General features: G+C 43.2%; 1 protein-coding gene across 1 annotated transcript; it reads left to right on the top strand.

Moving 5' to 3' along the window:
* Positions 1-1,215: 1,215 nt before the first annotated feature.
* Positions 1,216-27,306, top strand: LOC141781572 (myosin-16-like). Its single transcript, XM_074657385.1, has 45 exons — positions 1,216-3,052; positions 3,142-3,399; positions 3,516-3,659; positions 4,929-5,085; positions 5,548-5,575; positions 5,671-5,767; positions 5,863-5,955; positions 6,086-6,149; positions 6,373-6,471; positions 7,186-7,289; positions 7,501-7,639; positions 7,803-7,904; positions 7,992-8,158; positions 8,263-8,433; positions 8,525-8,701; positions 8,988-9,173; positions 9,301-9,388; positions 9,584-9,701; positions 9,803-9,923; positions 10,823-10,959; positions 11,098-11,179; positions 11,268-11,441; positions 11,929-12,009; positions 12,313-12,459; positions 12,591-12,695; positions 12,810-12,896; positions 13,010-13,155; positions 15,785-15,875; positions 17,993-18,049; positions 18,187-18,273; positions 18,390-18,635; positions 18,764-18,881; positions 19,771-19,898; positions 20,209-20,405; positions 20,588-20,720; positions 21,034-21,250; positions 21,369-21,505; positions 21,679-21,782; positions 22,705-22,897; positions 22,983-23,186; positions 23,352-23,477; positions 24,145-24,315; positions 24,426-24,626; positions 25,377-25,605; positions 25,703-27,306. The coding sequence occupies exons 2-44, from the start codon at positions 3,196-3,198 to the stop codon at positions 25,572-25,574; spliced, it is 5,826 nt and encodes a 1,941-aa protein (XP_074513486.1). The 5' UTR covers positions 1,216-3,052; positions 3,142-3,195; the 3' UTR covers positions 25,575-25,605; positions 25,703-27,306.
* The last annotated feature ends 671 nt before the right edge of the window (positions 27,307-27,977 follow it).

Here is a 27,977-nt window from a genome sequence, read left to right as displayed (position 1 = left end):
ATAAAAAAAGTTGATGTTTGGCAGTGTCTTTAAAATTAGGGCATAGATTTGTCGCTACCCCAAAAATAGTTTATCTACATCTTTGTTCCAAAATCTGTGTTGAAAAGTGATTAATACTGACTTCCCTTAAGTTAAGTAATGCAGTGCTGTTTGAAGCTCATTGACTCAGGAGCTGACACACAACAGTGGACAGCAAAATTTGGTCAACTCAGCAGTACATTAGGGGTTGTTCCCAGCACAGTTTACACATCACCACTGAACTGGATCTTAATTTAGCAAATCAACAATTTAACCCCTTACCAGTCTGTTCAGGGGTAGATAAAAAGTCAACAGTAGATGTCTCATAGAAGTGGTGTACATCATCTGAAAGCTGGGAACCTGAAGATTAACTTGAGATGCAGCTCAGCACTGTGTTAAGTTGTTCTGGTCATAAACTAAAATTAATTGATTAATTCAAATAAAATAAGGGCTAAAAACATTATGATAGAAGTATATGATGGTCATCCCCATGCTCTATTATGTCTCATGTATCTCGTTGTTGCAGCAATTTTGGGGTTGATACCATTTGTTACAGAGATCTGGTGCTAAATTTAACCTTTTTTTTTACCACTCAAGAATTGATAAAAATGATAATTAATCCCAAGACACCAAGACCTTGAGGAACACCACAGAAAAAGCCATGCTGTGATTTGGTATCAAAAACTTTTGACATTTGGAGATTTCTGCAAGAATTGCATTTTTCAGCAATTGGATGGCGAGCACTTGTGTTCTGGAAACTGCTCAGAAACCCCCTTTTTGTCAATGTAGCTAGGAAAGCCATCCATCCTCTGAATGCTCTAGGTCTCTAGTTTGTGGCTGTAAAGATTCATGAGGGTGTGATTATCCTAGAGGTCACCACAGGTCATTTATACAGTGAGGTCAGATTTAAAAAAATGGTCTCACTACAATGAAATGGCTACTATGGGGACTAACATCATCACACATTAATACATTTGGGGTTCATTGGATCCACAAGAGTCTCAGCTTTCCAGTGATACCCATTTTATGTATTTCCAAGACTGTTTATTTGAAAAATATTCAAATACACCATTTTTAGAATACAGTAGTTGAAAATAACTAATTTATACTGTATGCAAAAAACGGCATGATTTTTGCCCCGAACTGTATATATCACCCAAGAATACAGATGTGACATCAAATCAAAGTTCAAGTAAATGCATTACTTTATCTAAAATTATATGCTTTCCAAAATGTTTGTCAGGATTGCAAAGTACGGTATACGGTCAGTTAAAGGTTGAAGGGGAGCTGGGTGGGAAGGGATAATGGCTGGAGGGATTTGGCTCTTTGGCAGCTCTGGGGTTAGCTGCACGGCTGCAGTATTAGCCGCTGGAACAATGGACCCTCTCACCAGCTTGTTTACAGGACACAGTAAATCCACATAAGCAGTGAGACGGGGGATCGCGGGAGACCACGCACTTCCAGAGGCTAGGGCTCACACACACACACGCGCTAATAAATGCGAGGGGCACAGGTGGGAATAATGATTTTGAGATCTTTCAAGTCTTCCTTTTCATAGAAGCGTTTTTTGTTTCAGTCTCTTCATCCCACTTTTTATCTACAGACGCACATCTGTCTAACTCCCACTTGTGGTTGTATGTATCATGTATGTGTCAACGCTCCACAGGTGCAGAAACAGATATTCACATACACACACACACACAAATTAATTTATCCCTTCATATCGGTCATGTACAGCTGTTAGTATGATTATGTGATTATGCGTGTGTGTGTGTGTGTGTACACAGTGTGTATGATTTATTCAAAGTGCCGTTGGAACCCCTGAGACCAAGAGTGTGTTCACAACTACTTAAATAATTCCAATCATAGAGACAAACTTAGTGATACCTCTGGGGACACACACACACAGTTAATGAAGATGAGGTCATCCATTGCGCAGAACAGTTGGGAAATCCCATTGGGTGGCCAAATGTGAGTTTGTTCTCGTAAAATGATTCAAGCTATAAGAAAAAGGGAAGAACATAAAGAAGGACAGTGAAAGCTTATACACATGTTAGACTATTTTTGCTTTTGAGTCTTTATATCATTTAAAACTACAATCATTTTGCTTGAGAAAGCGTGTTTTTTAGAAAGCTGAAAAATATGGACTTCTTATAGAGAGTTTTGGGCATTACAGTAACTCTCCTAACGCTGATTCTATGTCTGTCATTAGCGTCAGTCGGTATCTATAAAAGCTCCCTTTGAGGAACTTGAGCAACAGCCGCTTCAGTTCTGAGGAATCTAGTTCAGATTGAGGTTACATCCTGGATACGAAAGACAGAGATGCTAAAAAGAGGGAAGGTCACAACAAGTTGTGGTGGACACAAGAGTTTTCTTCTCATCATGTGACTTGGCCAAATACTCTTTCATATTTGGCCCAGAATCAAACTCCGCCTCAGCAATCTGTCTCTACTCTACAAGGGACTGTCTCAAGATAACATATGACACACTTAACCTGCCATATGCAGATAAGAGTTGGTTACCGTAAAGGTGCATCATATTTGAATGTTTTTGAGTCAGTGGTTTGAAGTTGGGCAGCATGCAGAGCAACAGAATGAACTATAAAAATGAAAAATATGAGAAAAATGGCCCACTCTGTCTCTGCTTGTTAATGGTTTTAATTTAAGATGCCTTACTCATCCCGATGCCCACCGGGCGCACAGAGAGAAAGCAATTGGCAGTTAAGAGCAGAGGCACGGTTGGATGAAAATCGAGGTGTGGGAGGGTGGAGAAGATGGGTCGAGAGACGGGGTGGGGAAAGGAGATGGGTTCAGCCTGAGTGATGGCTTTCCAGGGAAACCCTAAATGGACAAGAGGCAGATTGAAGAATTCCCAGATCCCGCGCTGCCAGGCAGATCGGAGAGATGAGACCTCTGGGTGATGGCTGGTTTTAGAGTTGTGACCATATCGGGAAGGATAAGGCCTGATATAAAGCAGCGTGGCCTCAGCTCACACACCCATATTCCTCCTGAGCGTACCTCCACCTCCTGCACTTGTGAGTATCTGAGTCAAATATTGGATCCTGTTTAACTGATGGCCAATTTTTTAACTCTCAGCACATTCTGTTTTCTCTCCATTGCTCAGCCTCTACGTGAGTGAGTAGGTGAGTCAGTTGGTTGGTGTGCAGCAGCAGCAGCCATGCCATATAAAGGGGAGTGCGGGGACGATGTGGACCCCATGCCGTTCCTGGGTCCCTTAGAAAAGGAGCGCCTGGATGCGATGAATAAACCGTACGACATCAAGCGCTCCTGCTGGATCAAAGATGAGAAGGATGCTTTCATTTCTGGGGAGATCCAGTCTGAAGATGGGGACAAAGTCACCGTCAAGACCTCCAAGAACAGTGTAAGTCTAACAAATAGGTTATTCTGTCTTAAAGATGTAGATTTATGAAGTTAAAGTGAACTGATGTGATCGGAACAATCACGATGATGAAATGATTGATTGTCTTTTCTGATCAGACTGTGATTGTGAGGGCGGATGATGTTCAGCAGATGAACCCTCCTAAGTTCTACCAAGCCAGCGACATGGCCAACCTCACTTTCCTCAACGAGGCCAGCGTCTTGGAAAACCTGCGCAGCCGCTACGTCAGCATGAGGATCTATGTAAGCCTGTCACAGCACCACAAAAACCTAGTCAAGAAGACGGTAGAAAAACTTTGTTTTGTGCCCCAAAGAGCTTTGTTACTATGGTGCTATGGCACTAACTCAACCAAAAGCGGAATGGAGCAATTTCAGCATCCATTTTACACGTAAATATCACGTTGTTCATCACGGGGTGCAGTACTCAGCTTGTGAAAATAGTTTTATTAGATCTTCTGTGGCACTGGAGGAGCTTTAATAACCCCGATGATGTCATCAGGGATATCTCAGCTTGGGCTCGGAGACTACAAATTTTATAAGAGGAGTCGGAGTTACAAAATGGGGACGTGGATAATATTGCTTGAGAAAGCGTGTTTTTTAGAAAGCTGAAAAATATGGACTTCATACAGAGAGTTTTGGGCATTACAGTAACTCTCCTAACGCTGATTCTATGTCTGTCATTAGCGTCAGTCGGTATCTATAAAAGCTCCCTTTGAGGAACTTGAGCAACAGCCGCTTCAGTTCTGAGGAATCTAGTTCAGATCGAGGTTACATCCTGGATACGAAAGACATAGATGCTAAAAAGAGGGAAGGTCACAACAAGTTGTGGTGGACACAAGAGTTTTCTTCTCATCATGGGACTTGGCCAAAACTCTTTCATATTTGGCCCAGAATCAAACTCCGCCTCAGCAATCTATCTCTACTCTACAAGGGACTGTCTCAAGATAACATATGACACACTTAACCTTTGTTTAAAAGCCACAGGCTTTTCGGTTGCATTATGGGAAATGTAGGATCTGCAATGTTTTAGGAGCTTTACCAATACTAGGGACTAAAAGTCAGAACATCTCGGCCTCCGCTGCTTTGATTTTGACCTTGCTTTTTGAAAAATCTGTCTCTAACAAGTCCCCAAACTCTATGGAAGTTAAATACAAAATCAGTGGAATATCCCTTTACAGGGCAGAAGGGCATCACCAGTAGAAGTACACAACTAGGCAGGCTTAATGTGGAAAGTGGATATAACAAAAAGGTAAATTACAACACTTTTAAAAAAAAGAATAACTCCTCAACTACACTTTAATATGTTTTCATATTGAGATATCAAATTGTGGACTTTTCCCTTATTAGCACCAGAATTGTCTCTTTTAATGCATAGGTTAAGGTAAGATACACAAGGGGAAAGCCACGTAAAGGTGCCTATGAACCAGATTTGTTCTCACATTACTGAGTTTGTTGATCATTTTATTCTGCTGCATCCTTCAAACCACTATATGTGTTCCTTTCCACTTCTAGACCTACTCAGGCCTCTTCTGTGTGACGATCAACCCGTACAAATGGCTGCCCATCTACGGCACTAAAGTGGCCCAGGTATACAAGGGGAAGAAACGCAACGAAGTTCCTCCTCACCTCTTCTCCATCTCCGACAACGCCTACCACGACATGCTGATGGGTGAGGAGAGGGCGATGGCAGGGTGTGTGTATGTGTGTGAGGGGGGCGGGGGGGGGGGGGGGGGGGTGTAGACATTTTAATCAGTCATAGGTCATTGATGGGTAAGAGGAGGGAGGTTACGTTGGCGAAGAGGAGAAGTGATGCAAGTGGTATGTGGTGATTTGGGAGAAACCCCCCCCTCGAGACGAATTGCTTGAAAGTCATTACACTGTTCTTTATGTGGAAACAGGGAGTGGGGCAGTTGCTGTGTAATCAGTGTGGCGTGTGATGATTTGTTCAGGGAGCAGAAAAATATTTGACGCCATTATATGGCGTCAGGGGAGAGCTGGCAGCTGTCTGTGCCGTTGCTACTGCTGACAGAGAACATCAGCAGTCCTCTGATCTGCTCAGAGGGAAATCAGCAGTAATTATTCTCGTCTCTCTCACACTCTCTCCTGTCCTCTTCATGTCCCATCACTGCAGAGCAATGGAACCAGTCTATGCTGATCACGTAAGGACATGTTATTTTTGTGTGCACGTGAAATATATCAGGTGTAGCCTGCACGTCTCACTATTATTAACTCCTTATTTGTTTATCTCCTCCAGTGGAGAATCTGGTGCCGGCAAGACTGAAAACACCAAGAAGGTCATCCAGTACTTCGCCAATGTTGGAGCTTCTGGGAGCAAAGCCCCTGACACCAAGGCAAGTGTGTTTGTGTATGCATACACATAATTTGTTGCTTTTCTTCTATAAAAAACTCACTCAATCTCCTCTCCTCTTCTCTTCTCTCCTCTCAGGGCTCTCTGGAGGACCAGATCATTCAGGCTAACCCAGTGCTGGAGGCATTTGGCAACGCCAAGACCATCAGGAACAACAACTCCTCACGCTTTGTAGGGACACACAAACAAAAATTATCATCAGATCATTTTTTAACATCATCAAATGAAATAATTAATGTCCATGTGATGACAACGGTTCAATCAGCAAATCTGTGAGAATAATATTTATGTGTTCTTTTAGGGAAAGTTCATCCGCATCCACTTTGGGCCAACAGCTAAGCTGGCTGGTGCCGACATCGAGAGCTGTGAGTGGAATTCATTGATTTGTTCATTTATTACCTCGGTTAAATACCAAGTCTTGGTTTTTACATGCTTCATGAAATAAAGATATCATCCTGTAATAAAAACGAAACAAAAAAACAAAAACGTTCGCTGTGAAAGGAATGCAATTAGCATCCTTAAAAACTATTTGTCTTGTTGCGTCTGTGTTGTTTTTTCTTCGTCTGTGTATGTGTGTGTGCGCTTCAGATCTGCTAGAGAAATCAAGAGTGATTTCCCAGCAGGCTGCTGAGAGGGGATACCACATCTTCTACCAACTCCTGTCTGGAAGGAAGCCAGAACTCATAGGTGAGAAAATTAAAGCTGCAATGCCATCAGACATGGAATAAAAAGTGAATGTAAGCAGAAATTATAAACTACGGATTCTTTTCACTGCTGGAGACATACTTACTTACTGTTTTACAATCAGCTTTGTGAATGCTATGTCATGAAAAAATTGCAGTTTCCTTTTTTTATGTAACACCAAAAATAGTCTCTCACTTCTGCATTTTGACAGAGGAAGAAAATTGGCAAAGGACAATTTACAAATATACGTACTGTATGTTTTACAGATAAACAACTGAAATAACTAGTTAGCTAAACGTCATGGATAAACAGTTGAAATAGTTAGTTACCTAAAACTAATGGTAAATGGTTTAAATGTAAGCCAAAAGTATGTAAAAAATGGTTGAAATCACTATAGCTAAAAGTAATGGATAAACAGTTGAAATAGTTAGCAACGGTTGCAATATTTGGCTTAAAATAGTAGGAACATGTAGCTTCTATCACTAGTAGTATGGATAGTATTATGAACTAGTATGAATGCAAACTTCACCAAACTCACCTAAATATTGACGGTTGAATAGTGTGAAAAAGTATTGTAATATAATAATCAATAGAGTTAAATAGCATCCAGTTTCAAATCAATGTGGTGTCGATGAAGGGGGACTTGAGTCTGTGGAAGTGTCTCACAAAAAGGTTGGATGATTATGGTCTTGTTATGTTTGATATTATGTCTTCCAGAGGCTCTGCTGCTGAAGCCAGACCCCAAGCAGTATGTGTGGTTGTGTCAGGGAGTCACTGTGGTGGATAACATGGATGATGGGGAGGAACTGCAGCTCACTGATGTGAGTTCATAGTTTTTTCTGTGTGAGCGGAGTTATTCGTGCCGTGCTTTGATTTTAAATCACATCTGACTTACTGTACATCTTTGCATGAGCAATGAGAAATGATATAAGTTAGCCTGTTGATGGTGCTGTTGCCTCTCTTTGTGTAACTGTTGTGCAGCACTGATGCTCTCCTCTCTCTCTGTCTCTCTGTATGCCTGTGTGTCCACAGGAAGCCTTTGATGTCCTGGGCTTCACTCCAGAGGAGAAGATGAGCGTGTACAAGTTGACTGGAGGCATAATGCACTTCGGCAACATGAAGTTCAAACAGAAATCCAGAGAGGAACAAGCTGATGTGGATTCCACTGAGGGTATAAAAAGTCCACTTCTCTCTCTGGCTTTTTCTCTCTATTTCTCCTTTCATCAGTCCCTATCTCATGTGTTTATGTTCTAACCTATTTTTTCAAGACATTGTTGAAATAATTGAATTAATCGAATTAATTCTTTGTCCTCTCTCTCCTTCCCTCCCTAAAGTGGCTGACAAAGTCGCCCACCTCATGGCCATCAACTCTGGGGAGCTGCAGAAGGGCATAACGCGCCCCAGGGTCAAGGTTGGCAACGAGTTTGTGACCAAAGGTATTGCAAAGACATTATTTAGATGATTGTAAACAAAGGCTATTCAATGAGGGTAAACAGTTACAATATTTGAACTTGAAATGTCAGGTCAGAACCAGGACCAGTGCGTGTACTCCATCGGCGCTCTGGCAAAAGCCATCTATGACCGCATGTTCAAGTGGATGGTGACCCGCATCAATAAGACCCTGGACACCAAGATGCAGCGGCAGTACTTCATAGGAGTGCTGGACATCGCTGGGTTTGAGATCTTTGAGGTGAGATGTGATCATATTTTGTCTGCTACATTATTTGTCGGGTTAACCTCATCTCGTGCTCTCGCTTGCCTCCCCGTGATCCAACTCTGTCTGTTCGTCTCCAGCTCAACAGCTTTGAGCAGCTTTGCATCAACTTCACCAACGAGAAGCTGCAGCAGTTCTTCAACCACCACATGTTCGTGCTGGAGCAGGAAGAGTACAAGAAGGAGGGCATCGACTGGGTCTTCATCGACTTCGGCCTGGACCTGCAGGCCTGCATCGACCTGCTGGAGAGAGTGAGACACACTCGGTCAGCATAAAGAGCACAAACATGGACGTATAGTATTGAGTACACAGTATATTTTCTGTTTCCACCTCCCTCTCTAGCCTATGGGGATTTTCTCCATCCTGGAGGAGCAGTGTGTGTTTCCAAAGGCGACAGACGCGACCATCAAAGCAGCTCTGTATGAAAACCACCTGGGCAAGTCCGGCAACTTCCTCAAGCCGAAAGGGGGGAAGAAAGGACCCGAGGCTCACTTTGAACTGGTGCACTATGCCGGCACTGTGAGTACTGGACTGTTGTAGCATTTGACATGGTGTTTTAGTGGCCAGACAATCCACAAATGACCTCCATAGTGTGAGATAAATCATAGTTAAAAAGATACTGTAGTTACAAACATATGCGTGCATAGCCTTAGCTATTCAGCAGTGTATTGTTAATAATACTGTTGAGTACAGTGCTCAAGTGCATCCACCTCTGTGAACAAAGTCATTGATATCTCTGAATGTAAAAGTCGTACGTGTAATTGTGTGTACATACGTCCAGTAACGCTGTTCGGGCCTCTCACAGGTGGGCTACAACATCGCCGGCTGGCTGGAGAAGAACAAAGACCCTCTGAATGAGACGGTGGTGGGACTCTTCCTGAAGTCCTCCATGCATCTGCTGGCTGCGCTCTTCAAAGAGGACGAGTCCGCTGGAGGAACCAAGAAGCAGAAGAAAGGGTCGTCCTTTCAAACCGTCTCCTACTTCTACAGGGTAACTAAGACTAGACGCACAGGGACGCTTACACACACACACATGTATGGACTCATATAAGAATACTGCCACTCTCACAACATGCTCACAATCTCACAGGTGTCCCTTAACTATTTGTGTACAACAGGAACAACTGAACAAGCTGATGAGCACCCTGCGAAGCACTGCTCCCCACTTTGTCCGCTGCATCGTGCCCAATGAGTTCAAGAAGTCAGGTGAGTGGGTGAAGAGTGTTAGCTAATCTATTTTCAGAATCTTGAAGCCACTGTGTGTATTTTAGTCACAGTGTCAAGCACACAGTCCGTCTCAATCTCTGAAATGTGTTCACTATGTTTACAAATGTATTCTGTTTGCGTAGAAATATTCACTGTCCACTGTAAATTCCTGGTTCTCTCCTTCATGTTGTAAAGGTGTGACAGATAACCATCTGATCCTGCACCAGTTGGCCTGTAACGGCGTGCTGGAGGGCATCCGCATCTGCAGGAAAGGATTCCCTAACAGACTACAGTACCCAGAATTCAAACAAAGGTCTGACTCCCATTCTCTCTGTATTCATCTCCGTTAATCCAGTATTTATCTCCATGTTAATTGAACTTCTGCCACATTTCTTCTTTTCTAATGTCTCTCAGGTACTACATCCTCAACCCCAACGTCATTCCTAAGGGATTCGTTGACAACAAGAAGGCCTCAGAGCTCCTCCTGAGTTCAGTTGGCCTGGATAATATGGAGTACCGCATCGGCCACACCAAGGTACACCGCTGTTATAATCAATATCTAAAACACAACATATTTAAATGATACATCTTACTGAACAAATACATGTGAATCACCTTTGTACACAGGCTCTTCTGTTGCTCATTGTTTGTAATCTATGCACTGTGTGTGTTAACTAATGGGAGCATAAGGCGCATACATTTTTTTCCCTAAGTTTTCCTTTTTTTCTCACCCCTCCTGTTTTTACACCCGATTCGACTTGTTATCAGCGTTATCGGTCGCAATAAGCACCATGGATGTGGGTCAGTAGGGACCTGCTACGCCTACTGTACGACGTTATAAAAGTGAAAGCGAAACTTAAAAGCAACACGTTCTAACACATTGTAAAACTGAATGAAACCTTATGTTTTGAACACAAACAAAACAGCTTGTTTAGGTTTAGGCAACAAAACCACCTGGTTCAGTTTAGAGAAAAAGATCGTGTTTCGGCTTAAAATAACTATATTTGAAAAGTGAAAGTGAAACTAAATGTTGTGAACACAAAGACAGCAACACGTTTTTGGTTTCACACGGGATGCGAAACCCGATCTCCTGGGTTTTGTGTCCTGTCCATCGTCCCCCCCATCTTCACCCCATATGGAGTTTGTCTGTTTATACTACAGCGTATAACGCTGTCTACACTACAGCACCTGACTTCTGCCTTTGCTCCTGTCATAATTACTATGGTTGCTAGAGGTTGCTGTCATCTTCTTTTATTCCTTCTTCCGGTGATCGACCATGTGAATCGATGATAAAATCTAATATTGGGTGTAACAGGGCCCTGCTGACCCACATCTATGAGGCTTATAACCACTGATAATACACATTTAATGACCTGATAATAGTCTAATCAGCTGTTTTTTCCGTCTTTCACCTGTCTGCGTTTTCCTCTCCAGGTGTTTTTCCGCGCTGGCGTCCTGGCAAAGATGGAGGACATGCGTGACGAGCGGCTGGCAAAGATCATAACCATGATGCAAGCTCAACTTAGAGGAACTCTAATGAGGGTCGAGTTTAAGAAGATGGTGGACAGACGGTCAGTGTGTTTAAGACAGCTGGGTCAGAGAGAGATGGAGTATATTGTGGGAGATTATATGTACATATAAGGAGTCTTCAGTGCAGGTTTGTGAGCACTAAAAGTGTTTCTGCATTCATGTGTGTGTGTGTGATGTAGAATTGCACTGATGGCCATCCAGCGTAACGTGAGGAAGTTCCTTCAGTTACGCTTCTGGGGCTGGTGGAAACTCTACACTAAGGTAAAAGGCTGAATTTTTTCGCCTCTTGACAAATGATAAATCATAATTATTACCTTCACCATCCTATTTCCTGTCTTGCCCCCACCAGGTGAAGCCGCTGCTGATGGTCGCCCGTCAGGAGGACATCTTCAAGGAAAAGGAAGAGGAGCTGAGGGTGGCAGTGGAGAAGGTCAAAGAGCTGGAGGTCAAGATCAAAGATCTGGAGGGGAAGACGGTCACTCTGTCGCAGGAGAAGAACGACCTCGCCCAGTCGTTGGCTGCAGTAAGAGCACATCAGTACACACAGTAGTTTACTCAACTGATGCTTGTGCATATTTATATTACTTTCAGATGATTTTCAAACACATGTCAAATAGCTTAGTATAACCCTTAAAGAGCCTTGTGATTAAAATTCTTGTTGTATATCAGTAATCTTTATGTGCAGGGAATAAAACGGTCAACATAGGCAGCACTGAAATGTTGAAAACAGTCAAGCCAAAACCAAGCACTGCCCCCGGGCCGGATCAAACTTTAGTGACAGTTTTATAAAAAGTTGTTATCATATTTGCTCAAAGTTACCAACTGCAGTTTTAAGTCCTTAAAATGCAAACATTGTTGACATTTGGGTTCACCTGTTCAGATGAACTATTCTCTAGCCAGAGCCAGTGATGTATCTTTCCTCTGTTATTGCACCTGTATAGTCATAAACACACAAAGACACAACATAAACACACGTATACATACTTTATCCCCTTGTTGTCTCGCTACAGGAGCAGGACACGCTGGGCGATGCTGAGGAGCGCTGCACCCAGCTGATGCGCCAAAAGGTCCAGCTGGAGGAGTCGGTGCAGGTAATATGTTAGAGATGAACCATACCATATTATATGAGTATTCATCACATGTTTAATATTTAGCAGTGTGACAGTGTACAATACAGCAACAGCCATGATTTCTACTGAATTGACATTGTACAGTAATTACAAGACAGTCTAGAAGAATAACAGTTTAATATTATGAGTGACAGCTGACAATATTACATTACATTAATGTTTAAAGCATGCCAGATGGTCTTAATAAGACATTTTGGAGTGTTATAAGTCTGTCTGGGAAACGGCTGAAAAACTGTCCTGCGTATAACATAACTGTGGATTTAGGATCTAGGTGAGCGCCTGGAGGAAGAAGAGGGCAACGCAGCCTCCCTCCACGGCCAGAGGAGGCAGCTGGAGGGGGAACTGACTGAGCTGAAGGGAGACCTGGAGTCTCTGGAGTCCACGCTGGCCAAGACTGAGAAGGAGAAACAGGTAGAGGGAATTAAGCACAGCAGCTGTGGAGATATAGCTTATTTCATTGAATATTGTCTGGATGTGGAGACACAAAGGCAGCAAATTAAATGCAAGTTTTAGACTTGACCACTTGACTCTGTCATGTTTAGAGTCTGGACTTCAAGGTGCGAACTCTGACAGGTGACCTGGGTCAGCGAGACGACCATATCGCCAGGCTGCAGAAGGAGAAGAGAGCTCTGGAGGAACTGCAACAGGTGGACAAACACACGCATGGCAACATGCCTGCACATAAACTAATATTTCAAACATCCTTATTATGCTTATGAGTTTAATAGTGACCAAGACATACATTGTTATAATTTAATCAGAAAACTCTGGAGGATCTCCAAACAGAAGAAGACAAAGTTAACCATCTGACCAAGACCAACAGCAAGCTCAACTCCCAAGTGAATGAGGTACGAGACTCCAGTTCGTTTTCGTGACTTATTGAAACTCTTTGAATATACTCAGAATTAGTGCCTTAATCATGTATGGATGTGTGTGTGTGTGTGTGTGTGTGTGTGTGTAGCTGGAGGACAGCTGGGAGCAGGAGAAGAGGATCAGGGCGGAGGTGGAGAAAGCGAGGAGGAAGGCAGAAGGAGACCTGAAGATGACCATAGAGAATCTGAACGACATGGAGAACGCTAAGATCGACCTGGAGGAGGTCATCAGGAAGTGAGAGACAGCCTATACACACACACACACACACACACACACACACACACACACACACACACACACACACACACACACACACAGCTGACAAGATCATTAAAGCTTTAGAGGTATCCTGACAAACCAATTTGGTTACACTTTATATGATGGTCATCTATTTAATGCATTATAAGCACATTCATAAGACATTATAATGCATTTACAAGGCTTTATAAAACTATTTATAAATGTGTATAATCATGCATGACAACGTATAACAAGGTTTATAAAGTATTATAGGTGGTGGACATAATGTATTAGGATTTACTTTTGTCTTACACTTTACTTGCAGCCAGCAAATACTGCTCATAAGTCCTCATAATTGTGTTATAGTAGGCCTCTCATACAATAGCTAATTACGTTATACAGCGCTGTCACTTTACTTAAAGGAACAGTGTGTTTTCTTTAGTGTATAATCACCTGAAAATAAGAATTGTTGTGTTTTTGTTAGCTTAGAATGAGTCGTTTATATCTACATAGTGAAGCGGGTCCTCTTCACGGAGTCCGCCATGTTTCTACAGTAGCCCAGAACGAACACTGACTCTAGCTAGGGACATTCGCGTTTTCACGTTTTTGCGTCGGCCACCGTAGTTCTCCTACACGCTTGGCACAATGGAGAAGTTTCAGTTGGTTGCAATCTGCAACTTCACCGCTAGATGCCGCCGAATCCCACACACTGCATCTTTAAAACTCAAAAAGTCATGCTGTAGCGAGTTATTGTTGTTTATAAGACATTATTCCATTTCAGAAACTTAGAATTTATAATGTGTTATGATATGTTAGAGCGCTTCTCTATGTGTATTTATAACTGGGTGAAGTTATGGTAGTTATAATGTGCTGTGTAACCCAGTAGCGTAGGCCGAAGACACAGTGTGGATGGGCACAGAGAAAATCAGGTGGGCCTAGCTCGTCTAAGACCGATCATAGGCTACGATATAGGCCAAAATAGGCCATGACAACTAAACTTGCCTGAATGCATATCAATCATACAAGCCATCATCATCAGAGGTAATGTTACAGGCACCAACAAGGGGAACATTATCAGCATTGCATAGCTTTGCTCGACAGGATATTCACACACGCACAGCTGACAGACGCAACAGCATCATTAATCAAGTGTATGGATAGAGGTACGCCGGCACCAACAGGACCAGTAACGGTAAAAATTACACTTTAACATTGCCTGGCACGGCACGACATAAACCACAAACACACACACCTACAGCTTGTTATGGGTAGGGTGACGGGGGGCCACATACCTGTTGTTCTTATTTGTTGAGGAGAAACTGGCGTAGGAATAGGTCTTGGTTGAGAATGATGGCTGAACTTGAGCGGGATTATCTACCTCCTGCTCCTCGTGACGTCTTTTTGTGACTAACTTTAGCAAACAGATTTGTTACGGCATGATTTTTTATCTTCAAAGCAGCTGGGGGAAAGTCGGCTTCTGTTCCTCTGTGCAATGCACCGGGGTGTTTCGGTTTCTGGTGACTTTCAGCCGAATGCGTCCGTGTGCTTGTAGTAACTTCTGTAAATTGTTGGCTTAGATAATAACGGTTCGACAAGCCCACGGTGCGGTTTGTGTTGCGGTTTCGGTTTGGTTTGTTTTGCACATTAGGGAGAAGAAAAACAACCATTTCCAATGTGTTTGAACTCCACATAACAGAAATAGATAGATTGATTGATGTAATTAATGATATTTCTATATTATATGAAGCCATAACACTGGTTTTATACGACATAAGGCAGGCTACTTAATGGTCAAGTAGGCCTTTGTTCAGATAATTGCCTCTTCTACGTCTCTGGAAATAATTAGTAGACCTGTATTTAATAGTGGTGCAACGGTTCAACAAGCCCACGCTTCAGTTTGTACGTCATTGAACGGTTCAGTTTTGCATCCCTAATAAACACAGAGGAGTTTATATTTAAAATTGAAGTAAATTTCCAATAACCATAGACACCAGTTAACACGGTCACTTGTTAAAGTGAAACACCGGCTGTACACTGAGTGAAAGAGGAGGGGCTGCTCGCAATCTGGCATTTGCGAAATGCACTGCCACTCAAAAAATCTGACTTCTCAGATGACCTAAACAAGAAACAAGAATTGTTTTTTTTGTATTGGTCGTAGTCAGATAATTGAAACAGCTTCACTGACTGCTATTCACTGGATGATCCAGCAAAAAAGGAAGCCTTCTGATTGGCCCAGGCCAACCTATGCCCACCCACAGCTGGTGTCACCCAGGACTCAGATTCTTCTTTCTAACACTGTTGTCACATTGGCATGGAGGTATAAAGCATTATGAACGCTGAACTTATAATACATCATGTCCACCACTTATAATACTTTATAAAACCTTGTTATAAATTGTCAAGCATGACTGTAAATTATAAAATTAGATTATAAGATTATAAATGTCTTATGAATGTGCTTCTATTGCATTATGGACATGACCTTCATAAAGTGTTAGCACAAAGGCTTATCACTACAGTAGTAATACATCTGTGTGTGTCCCTCACTCGCTTTTACACGCTGATAATCCCGCCGGTTTCTGATTCCCCTGCCGTGTGTCTGCTTCGCTGTGTGTTCATTCAGGAGAGACTTTGAGATGAACAACATGAACTCGAAGATGGAGGACGAACAGGCTCTCAACTCGATGCTCGGCCGCAAGCTCAAAGAGCACCAGGTCTGTGGGCTCATTTCAGTCGTTCCTTCTTCTGTGGTTTAACTCGTTTATCAATTAAGTCAACCAGCTGGGAGGAGCTATTTAGCTATTAAGATCATAAATAAGGAGAAGCATGGACTTGAGCAGTCATTGTAGATGTTTTTCTTGCAAATACTGAGCAAAATTTGTAATTATTTCTGTGAGTTTAGTGACATAGCTCTAGAGAAGACATGTTGGTCAGTCGGTCGGTCTGTCCACCACTTTGGTACAGACAGAAATATCTCAACAACTGTTAGATTGGTAGATTGCCATGACATTTTGTAGAGACAATTTTTTTTTTGGAGCTATAAACAAACAGCAGACATAACTCTATGTTTGTGAGTAGTATCGATTACATCACTGACAATGTAGAAGTTCAAAGTGTTGGCTCCCATGAATTCACTGCAGTGTTGGCAGATCTTATGAGCAGCCCGACATGATGAACAGAATAGAATAGAAAATACTTTATTGTCTACTTTTTGTGTGCAAAAGGCAGACATTTGTCTTTGGTTTGCATGTGCAAAATCTGTTATTTAAAGGGTCAATTAAAACACAACAGGATACACTACTAAAACTAGACACTAAAAGAGACACAAGAGCTGTCTCCGCACAGTTGCAAGCCGCAGGTGGCTGACAGCATCACGCCCTCGATGATTAGTTTTGAGCATAGATAGTCTCTGTGACGTCACCCATAGGTTTCTGAAGAGCTGTTGTGAAGCTCTAAGTGGGCGGTTCCGCCATCTTGGCAGTGACAACGCAGCCCGACTTAAGACTAATCCAAAAATGGGCAAAGAGGTGGATCGTCGGTGGAGCTGAGGCAGCTCCGGTGATGCAGCAGAGCAGACAGCTAGCGACCTGTCACTTAGGCCCCGTTCAGACCTGGCATTACCATGCGTCCTGAGTGATCCGATCACAAGTGGACAGCTTTAAGTAGGTCTGTTCAACACCTGGTATTAAAATGAGTCTCCACATGTGTCTTGAGTAGCCTCTTGTGATCCGATCTAACTTCCTCACTCTGTATACAAATAAACACGTAGTAAACACATGAAAATACAGCAGACGTTGTGACGTAATATTACAGGAATTGGTGATTTTGGGTACATTTTATTAACATCAAAATAAAAAGTCCGGGGAACTTCCGTGCGCTCCGCCGGTATCGCTGCCTTTGCCAGGCAACAGCAGGGTACAGAGCTTCAGAGAGCCGGGGATGAGAGCGGGCAGGCGGCCGGCCGGTTATCAGCTCTGTGCAAAGCAGCAGAACAAAAACACCAACACACTCCGACAATATGATAATAATGCACTTTGCATGCCTAGTCTGAGTCTGTAGATTATGTAGCCTATAGATAAGATATATTTTAATAGAATAAAGTTCTACCGACAGTAATAATACAGAAGCTGTTTCCATGCCTCGAGGCAGACGAGCGCTCGCGTCTGTCTGTCTATTCACATGAGGAGCGCAGAGACCCGCGGATCCCAGCGGGACGTCAGTTGAGTAGGCGGTCCTTAATGTGGCCCAGGATACCTTCACGTACACACTGTTAAAAGAATGTGGTCATATGTGGCCCAAACCACCTCTAAATGTGGTCTGAAAGATCTGATCTCAATGCGTCCTCAATGCGTCTTGAGTGCGTTCACACCTGTACTCAAAGCTGTCCTTGTACTTGTGATCCAATCACTGAGGACGCATGTTAATACCAGCAACAAACAACATGGGGGTCTAAGGGGATTGACTCGTTTTTTGGAGCCAACCTCAAGTGGCCAGTCGAAGAACTGTTTTTAGCACTTCCGCGTTGGCCTAATTTCTCAGCACCAGAGGTTGCGGCTTGATTTTTAGCAGTGGTAAATGTGAGGTGACGAGTGTTGCATAAGGTCAGTAGAGTGAGAAAGGATGAGATGTGAGAGAAATGTGAGATGGGGAGGAAATGTGTGACAGGAAATGAAAAAAAGAGAGGGCAGTGCGAAATATAAGGTTAGGAAGCAGGGGAGAGGGTGAAAATGAGGAGTTGAAGAAGTAAAGATGGATGATAAATGATCTGGTTTTAAAGATGCAAGTTTAATGTAGTTTGTTCTCTTGCACATTTTTGTGATTTTTTTTCCAGGGCCGCATTGAGGAGCTGGAGGAAGAGCTGGAAGCTGAGCGAGCCATGAGAGCCAAGGTTCAGATTAAACCTGATATATAACTGCTGAATTAACAATTATGTATTCACATGTTGACAAGTATAAATACGCCGGCAGGTGGGATATTATTTCTGGCAGTTAGAGATTAAAGTTGGCTCTGTCTGCTCCCTGAAAGGTGGAGAAGCAGAGGGCAGAGCTGTCACGTGATCTGGAGGACATCAGTGATAGGCTGGAGGAGGCGGGAGGTGCCACCTCGGCCCAGGTGAGAGTGACCGACAGCTGTCAATCAATCAGAGGGTAGGAAAAACACAGGTTGGGCCATTTTGTCTCAGTTAGAAACCTTGACCTCTGTCATTTTAAACCCCAACAACCCTTTAGATTGAGCAGAACAAGAAGCGGGAGACGGACCTGCTGAAGCTGAAGCGGGAGCTGGAGGAGTCAGCGCTACAATCAGAGTCCTTGGCGGCAGGGTTGAGGAAGAGGCACTCGGACTCGATGACGGAGGTGAGCGAGCAGCTGGAGAACCTGAACAGGCTGAGAGTCAAACTGGAGAAGGACCGGCAGAGCATGAAGGCCGAGATCGATGACCTCAACGTCAATATGGAGGCCACTCAGAAAGCTAAGGTACGGCGTTACTTGTAAAATCTAGTGCGAATATCTCCACCAATAAAAAAAATGCATCATGCATGAATATAAACTCATACACACTCATGCTTTTGAATCTAAGTGTATTTTGGTGTTTACATGTGTAGATGAACTCTGATGCCCACGCCCGTAAACTGGAGGACAACCTGGCAGAGGCCAATGCTCGCCTGGCTGAGATGGAACGCAGTCAGACTGAGCTCAACACTGCCAAAACCCATCTGACTGGTGAGAACACACACACACACACACCAGGCTGGTTTCATACACCGTTTGTAGCTGTACCTACGAAAATGTAATGTAATTTGTATATACATCCCGTGAAATCAATTCATATGTAATCCATGTAATTGTGAACCAGGAAGTATAAGAGTGACAAATGCCACGTAGGGAAGAGGTCGGAGTGGATGTTTGGGTCAAAAAATACCAGACTTTTGCCCAGGAGACCGGTGTTCGTACCCCGTGTGAAACCAGAAGTTGCTGAAAGAAACTTTGATTTATTTGTCACGAAATATAACTGTACTTAAGTTACGCCACTTCCGGAGATATTTTAACACAAACCGCACCAACTAACTCCTGTGAATACGGAAGTTTATTTTGAAAAGACTGGAGTGGAAATTGACATGTGTGTCACTTGTTGCTGGACAATCATAGGAGAAAAAGAAAAAGAAAAGAGGAATAGCTTTTCATAAGATATCATACGAACCATTGTATGAGGATACCTTGCAGCAGTGGTGCTGAAAGCCACACTTGAGTAAAAGTACAGATACATAATCAGAAAATGACTTTAGTAGAAGTTAAAGTCACCTATTAGAATATTACTTGAGTAAAACATATCTGATATTTACTGTACTTAAGTATCAAAAGTAACTTTCTGATATTAAAAGTATACATTTTATTTAGGAAATGTAGTGGAATATGAGTGAAAGTTGACAGAAATATAAAAACGCAAGTAAAGTAGAGATGCTCCCAAAAAATACTTAAGTACTGTAACAAAGTATTATTACTTTGTAACATTACACGACAGCACTGCACACACATGTTGGCCCACAAACACTGTTTCTTGGACTTTTTCATATTCTATTCTTTGTGTGTGTGTGTGTGTGTGTGTGTGTAGCGGAGAACAATGACCTGAGCAGGGAGTCGGTGGACGCGCAGAGTAAGCTGACTCAGCTGACCAGGCTGAAGGCCTCCCTCACCTCGCAGGTCGACGACCTCAAGCGACAGCTGGATGAGGAAAACAAGGTATAAGTTACCACAGGCAGACGTAACCTTCACTTGGAAGGAATGTTGAATATTTTTACACATTTTCACAGCTGAGAGCTGCACAGTTCAGCCACAGACTCGGTAGGGGCCTTGCACAAGGGCACGTAGGCAGTACTTTTGTGGTGTGAGGGGAGAATCCTCATTCATTCCCAGCTGGTTTCGATACGGACAACTGAGCTTTCAGTTTCAAATCTTTCTCTGACCTTTAGGTGTCCTCTTTTTGTTGCCTTTAAAACACCTCACCTCTCCAGTAAAACCTACCAATAAAGGCCTCTCTCCCCCTCTGCAGAGTCGTAACACAGCGGTGGTGGGCCTGGCCAACGCCCGCCACGACCTCTCCCTGCTGAAGGAGCAGCTGGAGGAGGAGTCGGAAGCCCGCGCGGAGCAGCAGCGCCTCGTGTCCAAGCTCAACGGCGACGTCAGCTCCTGGAGGACCAAGTATGAGACGGATGCCATCCACCGCACCGAGGAGCTGGAGGAGACCAAGTAGGTTAAACAGAGCTAAAAACAAAACAAAGCAACTACCACTGTATCAATCAAAGTGGAGCCAAAAGTTTCATAAATCAGTTTTGTGTATAAATGAAACATTGTGGTTGTCTAGATACTTTTTAATTTAATCCCACGGTTGTCTCTCCCTCTCTCTTCTCCCTTCGCCCACTCTCCTCCAGGCGCAAACTTGCAGTGCGTCTCCAGGAGGCTGAGCAGGCAGCGGAGGCGGCCCAGGCCAGAGCTGCCAGCTTGGAGAAGGCCAAGCAGAGGCTGCAGGGAGAGGTGGAGGACCTCACCATTGACCTGGAGAGGGTACATACACACACACACACACACACACTTGCATGCACACAAATTAATGTAACTCAACACGAAGGACACACAGTCTGCAAGAGTTCAGGTTTCTGCTTGCAGTAAATCTAAAATGCAAATGTACTTTAACTCGATATAAAACTAATAATAACTTATGCAATACTGATTCTTTAGCATTACCTCTCCACCCATGTCATTGTATCTTGGGACTCTTTCCTGGTGATATGAAACAATCAAAATCTAAGGTCTTGTGTGTAGAAAAAACGGTCATAAAAAAGGGGGCATTCATTTGCTTTTCTGTCTGTGTGATTAGTCCAACGCAGCAGCGGCGACTCTGGATAAGAAGCAGCGAGTTTTCGACAAGCTGGCGGCCGAGTGGTCCCAGAAGAACGAGGAGCTGCAACTGGAGCTGGACAACAGCCAGAAGGAGAGCCGCAACTGCATGACGGAGCTCTACAAGCTGAAGACGGCCTACGAGGAAAGCCAGGCTCTCGTAGAGACCGTCCTCAAGGACAACAAAACCCTCTCAGGTAGCTTCTATCCGCTACAGATACTGCGGTACTGTAGACCACAATGGGGAAAGCATGTAGTCTTGTCCTGATCCACAGCATGTTTTCTTGCTTGACAATGTGCTCTTTCTCACCACAGAGGAGATCAAGGACTTGGTTGACCAGCTTGGGGAAGGAGGTCGCAGCGTCCACGAGCTGCAGAAGGCTAAGAAGAAAGTGGAGGTGGAGAAGGAGGAGCTGCAGCTGGCTCTGGATGAGGCCGAAGCTTCACTCGAGGTACAAAGAGCCTCTTTTGGCTGAGAAAAAAGCAAGGCATTTGTGAGTTCTGACAGGAGGATTTGATGGGGAAAGTTGAGCAAAGGAGCAAATGAGGGACATCTACCTCTGTCCACAATACAGTCTATTTTCCAGTTGTCAAAATATGTGTGTGTGTGTGTGCGTGTGTCCAGGTGGAGGAAGGTAAGCTGGTCCGTGTGCAGCTGGAGCTCGCTCAGGTCAAAGCCGACATTGACCGCAGAATCCACGAGAAGGAGGAGGAGTTTGAAGTCACCAGGTTAGAAAACCGGAACTCTAACACAAACACGCAAGAACAAGCATGGGTTAAGAATGTACACCACAGACTCTATATAAGAAGTGGACGTAGTCACCGTGACGTCCTCCATCGGTTTGTGGACTGCCGTTTTGAAGCCTTGAGTTCGTCATTTTGGCCCTTGCCATCTTGTTTTTTTTAAAACCAGAAGTGACACCAGAGGGTGGAGCTAAGTACAACCGAACTAATTTTTTAGGCGACCAAAATGTTACAATTATCTTTCATGAACTGAAAATACATTGTGAAAGGGTTAAAGTTGTAAGACAAAAACAAACTCCCAGACCAGACGTCGCCGTGGTACCAAACTGTCAATCACAAGGTAGCCACGCCCTAAAGCATACCCTGCTTTTTTACTAAATGAACATCATGCTGTGTTGAAGAAGACTTGAAACTAGTGATTGAGACCATAAACTCATGTTTACAATGTTTACTGAGGTAATAAATCAAGTGAGAAGTAGGGTATTTTTCTCAGACTTCTATACAACCAGACAATCAGAAAGTAAAAATGTCATCGTTACCTTAGGGACTGTATAAAAATTATTAAAATTACTCTTAAGAGAGAGATAGCATTCAATACTATAAAAACTATTAAGATCCACAATGCATGTTTTATTGTAACTGGGTTTTTTTTCACAGTAACTCTCACAAGGGTGAAATAAAATATAAATCTGGGGGATGGAAAAATGAAAGAATCTTGTCCTAAAAAAAAAACATAACCCCCCCCCCAATAGTTTTCATACAGTCCCTTCAGTAAACCATTAATTAGTTACATAACTATAGGAGATTCAGTCTTCATTCACAATTGTACAGATTGATCACCATGATCAAGAATAAGGAAATTTCATATCTGTGTTTCATAATCCTATTTACTGTAACTACGTACCAGAAAGAACCATGTGCGTACAGTGGAGTCGCTGCAGGCCAGCCTGGAGGCAGAGGTCAAAGGCCGTGCCGAGGCTATGAGGTTGAAGAAGAAGATGGAGGGAGACTTGAACGAGATGGAGATCCATCTGGACCACGCCAACAGGAACAATGCTGAGCTGATCAAAACCCTCAGGAAGCTGCAGCAGCAGATCAAAGTAGGAGATTTATTTCAAGGAACCGCTTAGAAAACACCCTGTTATTTTAAAAATACGACAGCAGTAATCCTTGCGTCTCATCCAGGATCTGCAGGTGCAGATGGACGAGGACGCCCGTCAGCACGAGGAGCTGAGGGAGAAGTACACCCTCCAGGAGCGGCGTCTGTGCCTGATGCAGGCAGAGGTGGCGGAGCTGAAAGGAGGCCTGGAGGCGTCCGAGAGGTCCCGCAGACAAATCGAGCAGGAGCTGGTGGACACCACGGAGAGGTTCACTGAGATCAACATGCATGTAAGTGCAGTCCCATACAGACACACACACACACAGAGAGAAGTAAACATATGTAAGGACATTTTCTTGAATCTTAATTATTTCTTTTGACTTCTCGCCGCTGTCATTTTCTCTAGTGGATCATCGTATAATCTCAACAAATTTCATCCATTTTTCTCGCTCTAGTACCAAAGCCTGACTATCCTGAAGAGAAAACTGGAGGCCGACCTCGCCCGACTGTCCAGTGAGAATGAAGAGCTGATCTCAGAGTTTCGCTCTGCTGATGAGAAAGCCAAGAAGGCCGTGTCTGATGTAAGCGGCATGACTATACACACAAACCGCCCACAAAGTTTCAACATTAGTCAGAATAAAGGCATGATAGACATGAAACAGACAAGTTTCATGATCATTTTGTCAAACAGTTTTATGCCTCCTGCAGGCGACAGCTGTGGCGGGAGGCATTATGTTTTCACGTTGTACGGACGTACGGACTTCTGGTCCATTCTCGTGAACGTGATATCTCAAGAACACCTGGAGGGAATTTCATTAAATTTGGCATAAACATTTACTTGGACTCGAGGATAAACTGATTCGATTTTGGTGGTCAAAAGTCAACGTGACCTTAATTCCGTTCCATTCTTGTGATATCTCAGGAATGCTTTGAGAGAATTTCTTCAAATTTGGCACAAATGTCCACCTGGACTCAGTGATGATTTTGGTGGTCAAAGGTCAAGGTCACAATGACCTCACGATACTCGTTTTTGGTCGAAACTTAAGAATTCACATGCTAATCATGACAATTTTACACACATACCTAACAGGATAAAATTATGCACTGATGACATTTTGGACAGATATGGATGTAAACTGTAACTTGACTGTTTGGCGGAGGCATACAACCATGAGGCTATAGTTCTAGTTGTTGATGTGGCGTTGTGTTCAAAATGAATTGAGCATTCATGCATATGTCTGCCTGCAGGCAATGAAACTGTGTGAGGAGCTTCGGCAGGAGCAGAACCGGAGCTCCCACCTGGAGAGTGTCAAGAAGAACCAGGAGCAGACCATCAGAGACCTCACACTGAAAGTGGAAGAGGCTGAGATGCTGGCTCTGAAGGCCGGAAAACGAACCATCCAGAAACTGGAAACCAGGGTGAGGAGCCGGGTTGATAGCGGCCAATAGCATCACCTCAAAAGTGACAAAATGAGAACAGGTCAGACACCCGTACAGACAACACACTATTGTGTCGATTCTTCCCTTAGGTCAAGGAGGTGGAGAATGAGCTGGACCAGGAGCGGAAGCGCCACGTGGAGACGGAGAAAAATTTCCGCAAGGGAGAGCGTCGACTCAGAGAGCTGACCTTCCAGACGGAGGAGGACCACAAGACCAATCTGCGCATGCAGGAGCTGGTGGAGAAACTCCAGAACAAGCTCAAGACTTATAAACGGCAGATAGAGGACGCTGTGAGTAGGAGTGACGCTGGATTTAAAAATCTTATTCTTATCCATTTCTAAGGAATGATTTGGATTTTCTGTGATGTTTAAAGGATCAAGTTGTTTATAACTACATATCTAAGATGTAAACACTTAGATTTTATTCTTTTTTTTACATTTTGTAAGATTCGCTTATCGGTTTTCTGGCAGAGAGTTAGATGAGAACATTGATACTAATGATAAATCAATTAGTTGTCAACTATTAAATTGATTGCCAACTATTTTGATAATCGAAAAAAAGTCAAAATTCTTGGATTCCAGCTTCTTAATGTGAATATTTTCTGTTTTTTTTTTTTACTCCTCTATGACAGTAAACTAAATATCTTTTGAGTTGTGGACAAAACAAGACATTTGAGGACGTCATCTTGGGCTTTGGGAAACACTGATCCACTTTTTTTCCCCATTTCCTGACACTTTATAGACCAACTAATAAGAACAACTCATAAAACAATGAAAATAATCGTTAGTTGCAGCCCTAATTGATATAACGCCATAAAGTGAATAAGCATATTTCCCAAAATGTCGAACAATTCCTTCAAATTGTGTCACTTTTAATCATGTTACTTGGATCCCATAAGAACCTAAAATATTAAAAATATGTCAATCAAAAGATGAGACACTTTCTTTTAAGTCCTCAAAAGCAGACATTTTGTTTGTAATGTAAAAAAACATACATGTTTATTCAATTCTGAGACAAACCTCTTGCTTTTGTCACTGTAGGAGGAGCAGTGCAACAGCAGCCTGTCTAAATACAAGCAGACGATCCATGAACTGGATGACGCTGAGGAGCGTGCCGAAGTGGCAGAGATGAGTCTGAATCGAATGAGGATGAGGAGCCGAGCCTCCACCACTAAGGGTTTCACCTCGGTGGAGATCGTCCAGGTCACTAAGCCTTCCGGCGGAGGAGAGGAGGAGTAGAGCGGACAAGAGACGCACACACCGCTAGCAGGTATAGGCAATTAAACAGAGGAGGATCATCTATCTGAGCATATCATCTTTGACACACACAATATTGTTCACTCTCTCTTGTCTTTGTGCTCCTACAGAGTGACACACACCCATTCATCCCTCCAGAGGACGCTTGGCTGAGGAAGTATGAGCTCAGGCTCCACCGGGGAAAGTCTTCAAAAGGCCCAGACAGAGCTCCTTAAATAGTCTTAAATAATTAAAAGAGTCTTTAACATCACCAATAGTCTTAATAAATGTAGTCTTAGGATTGGTCACTTCACCTGTACTAGTCGATTTGCACATTATGTATTACTGTTAGTATGCCTTGCATGTACTGTTTGTGTCTGCTAAAGTGTTTTTATGTGGAACTTGTCAGGTCCGTCTGACCTTTGCTCTCATGGCTCTGTCAAATACTTTGGATCCCATATTGTTTATGAGTATGTGCCTTGCGTGTTCTCAGTTAGTGTCCCTACACTGGGGGGAGGAGCGGGCGAAGCTGTGCTCTCACGTCAACGACAGAGAGCCCACCTGTGTGTGTCTCGCTCCTGCATGTGTGTGTTAAAAGTGTGTGTGTGTGTGCAGTGGCCGGCTGCAAAGTCTTAATAAACTACTAAGCAAAAGAGCAGAAATGTCTGTGGCTTATTCAGAGGGAGGGAGGAGGGGGGGGGGGGTGTCACACTTAATGAAGCAGCAGCCATTTTGACAGGTCATTGCAGGGTAAACCAAGGAGGGTGAAAAGAGGAGATGTCATCAACGCGTCATTTCTTTGAGGTACAACACAAGCGCAGTAAAATCTGATCTGCACTCACCGGAATTGAGCCAATAGCAACGCGCACGACCACAGCTCCAGTTACACTGCGCATGTATCATACCCCCAGAGCTCAATACTGTGTCCCAGCCTCTTTCAATCAACAGGCCTTTTGGGGTAAAGGTGTAATTATGGCCCTGCATGCTGGCTCACTGGAAAGACTGTGACACACTAAAAATAACGAGGCCATAACTCATTTTATTAATCACACTTGTGTTTAGCCTGCCTTGAGGGGCCAATAAATGAAGTGTTTTTGGCTCTTTAGTCTTTATCTGTTGAGTAAACATGAAGGCAAAAATGACCTAAGGTTTGCGATAATATGGTTACACACATTTATTTTAACATATGCACCATGCGAGCATAATATGAACTGATGCATTGAAGGTATTATAGCTAGATTGTGACACATGGCCTCTTCTACAAGACTGCATTAAACCTGCTCTAATCAACATTTCTATAGACCTTTTCAAACTTGACAACATAAACATCTAAATGGGCCTGAAGACAATGGAGTAGAAGCGCTGCTGGGTCTCTGTGGTAATCACATACAGGTGCTCTTTGGATCCTTCAGGTGTATTGGGCTCATTCAGTCTTGTGAAGGGCGGAAAAAAGTACAAAATGCAAGTCTCCCTCAAAAATAGAACTAAAATAAAACTATTACCCACATAGGTCTTCATCAGGGTCACTGTAAACCTGATGAAGACCTATCTTGGTCGCAACGCGTTGGTCATTTTAAACAATTATTGCCATGTAAAATAAAGGCATTTTAATTTTGTTCAAACTCTACAGTGTTCCTTGGATTATTTTTGAGGGAGACTTGCATTTTGTACTTTTTTCCACCCATGCAATGAGCCCTTCACAAGACTGAATGATCTAAATGGGTCCCTTTGTATTTCCTGTTGTAATGTTTGTTAATGAAGTAGCTGACAGGAAGTAAACTTGGACCAAAGCTGTTGCGCAATAGCAACAGAATGGCAATGAAAAGGTCTATATTAACAATGAAAACAGAAAATGATTAAACACTGAAGTTTCTCACAGCTTTTTTAGCTTCTTTCAGCTAACTGTTTTGGTTCAGTCTCACCGCTCTTATCTACCTTCTCTGTTAAAACCACTGTATGCTAGGCTAGCTGCACACAACCACATGGCAAACGGTCAACATTAGCCACTAGCTAGTGAACATTTAGCAGCTAAATAGCCAGATATTTCCCTCAGGAGATAAAAACAGAGTTAAAAGGAGAGTGAATATTAGACTTACATTCATCAGGTGGCCAGAAACACGACTCCAAATAAATGCTCAGTGTCAACTGGATGTGTAAATAGGTAGCTAACTGTTAGCTAACTAAACTTGAAGTGTGATGACACGTGGTCGTGTCGGCAAAGTCAAGCGTCAAACTCTCGCGAGATGGTTGTTAGGATAGGTCGTCGATTAGCTAGTCTCGCGAGAGTTGTGACAATTTGGGGGTTACCTTCTAAACACGACCATTTGTTCTGTTAGTGTTGTGTTTACAGCTTGTTGCACTGCCCCAAAGTGGCAAAAATCAATTAATACAGGTTTAAATGTTGTC

Source organism: Sebastes fasciatus, chromosome 13 (genome assembly GCF_043250625.1).
Source record: "Sebastes fasciatus isolate fSebFas1 chromosome 13, fSebFas1.pri, whole genome shotgun sequence".
Taxonomy (NCBI): domain Eukaryota; kingdom Metazoa; phylum Chordata; class Actinopteri; order Perciformes; family Sebastidae; genus Sebastes; species Sebastes fasciatus.
The sequence above is the reverse complement of the archived record's forward strand: the minus strand, read 5'-3'. Positions and strand labels throughout refer to the sequence as shown.

Bases quoted from the DNA above. Each gene is read 5' to 3' on its own strand.
- LOC141781572 (XM_074657385.1), top strand. From the start codon at position 3,196: ATGCCATATAAAGGGGAGTGCGGGGACGATGTGGACCCCATGCCGTTC. The intron at 8,434-8,524 runs GTGAGACACACT...CTCCCTCTCTAG, and splicing joins GCATCGACCTGCTGGAGAGA to CCTATGGGGATTTTCTCCAT. The intron at 24,627-25,376 runs GTGAGTAGGAGT...TTGTCACTGTAG, and splicing joins AACGGCAGATAGAGGACGCT to GAGGAGCAGTGCAACAGCAG.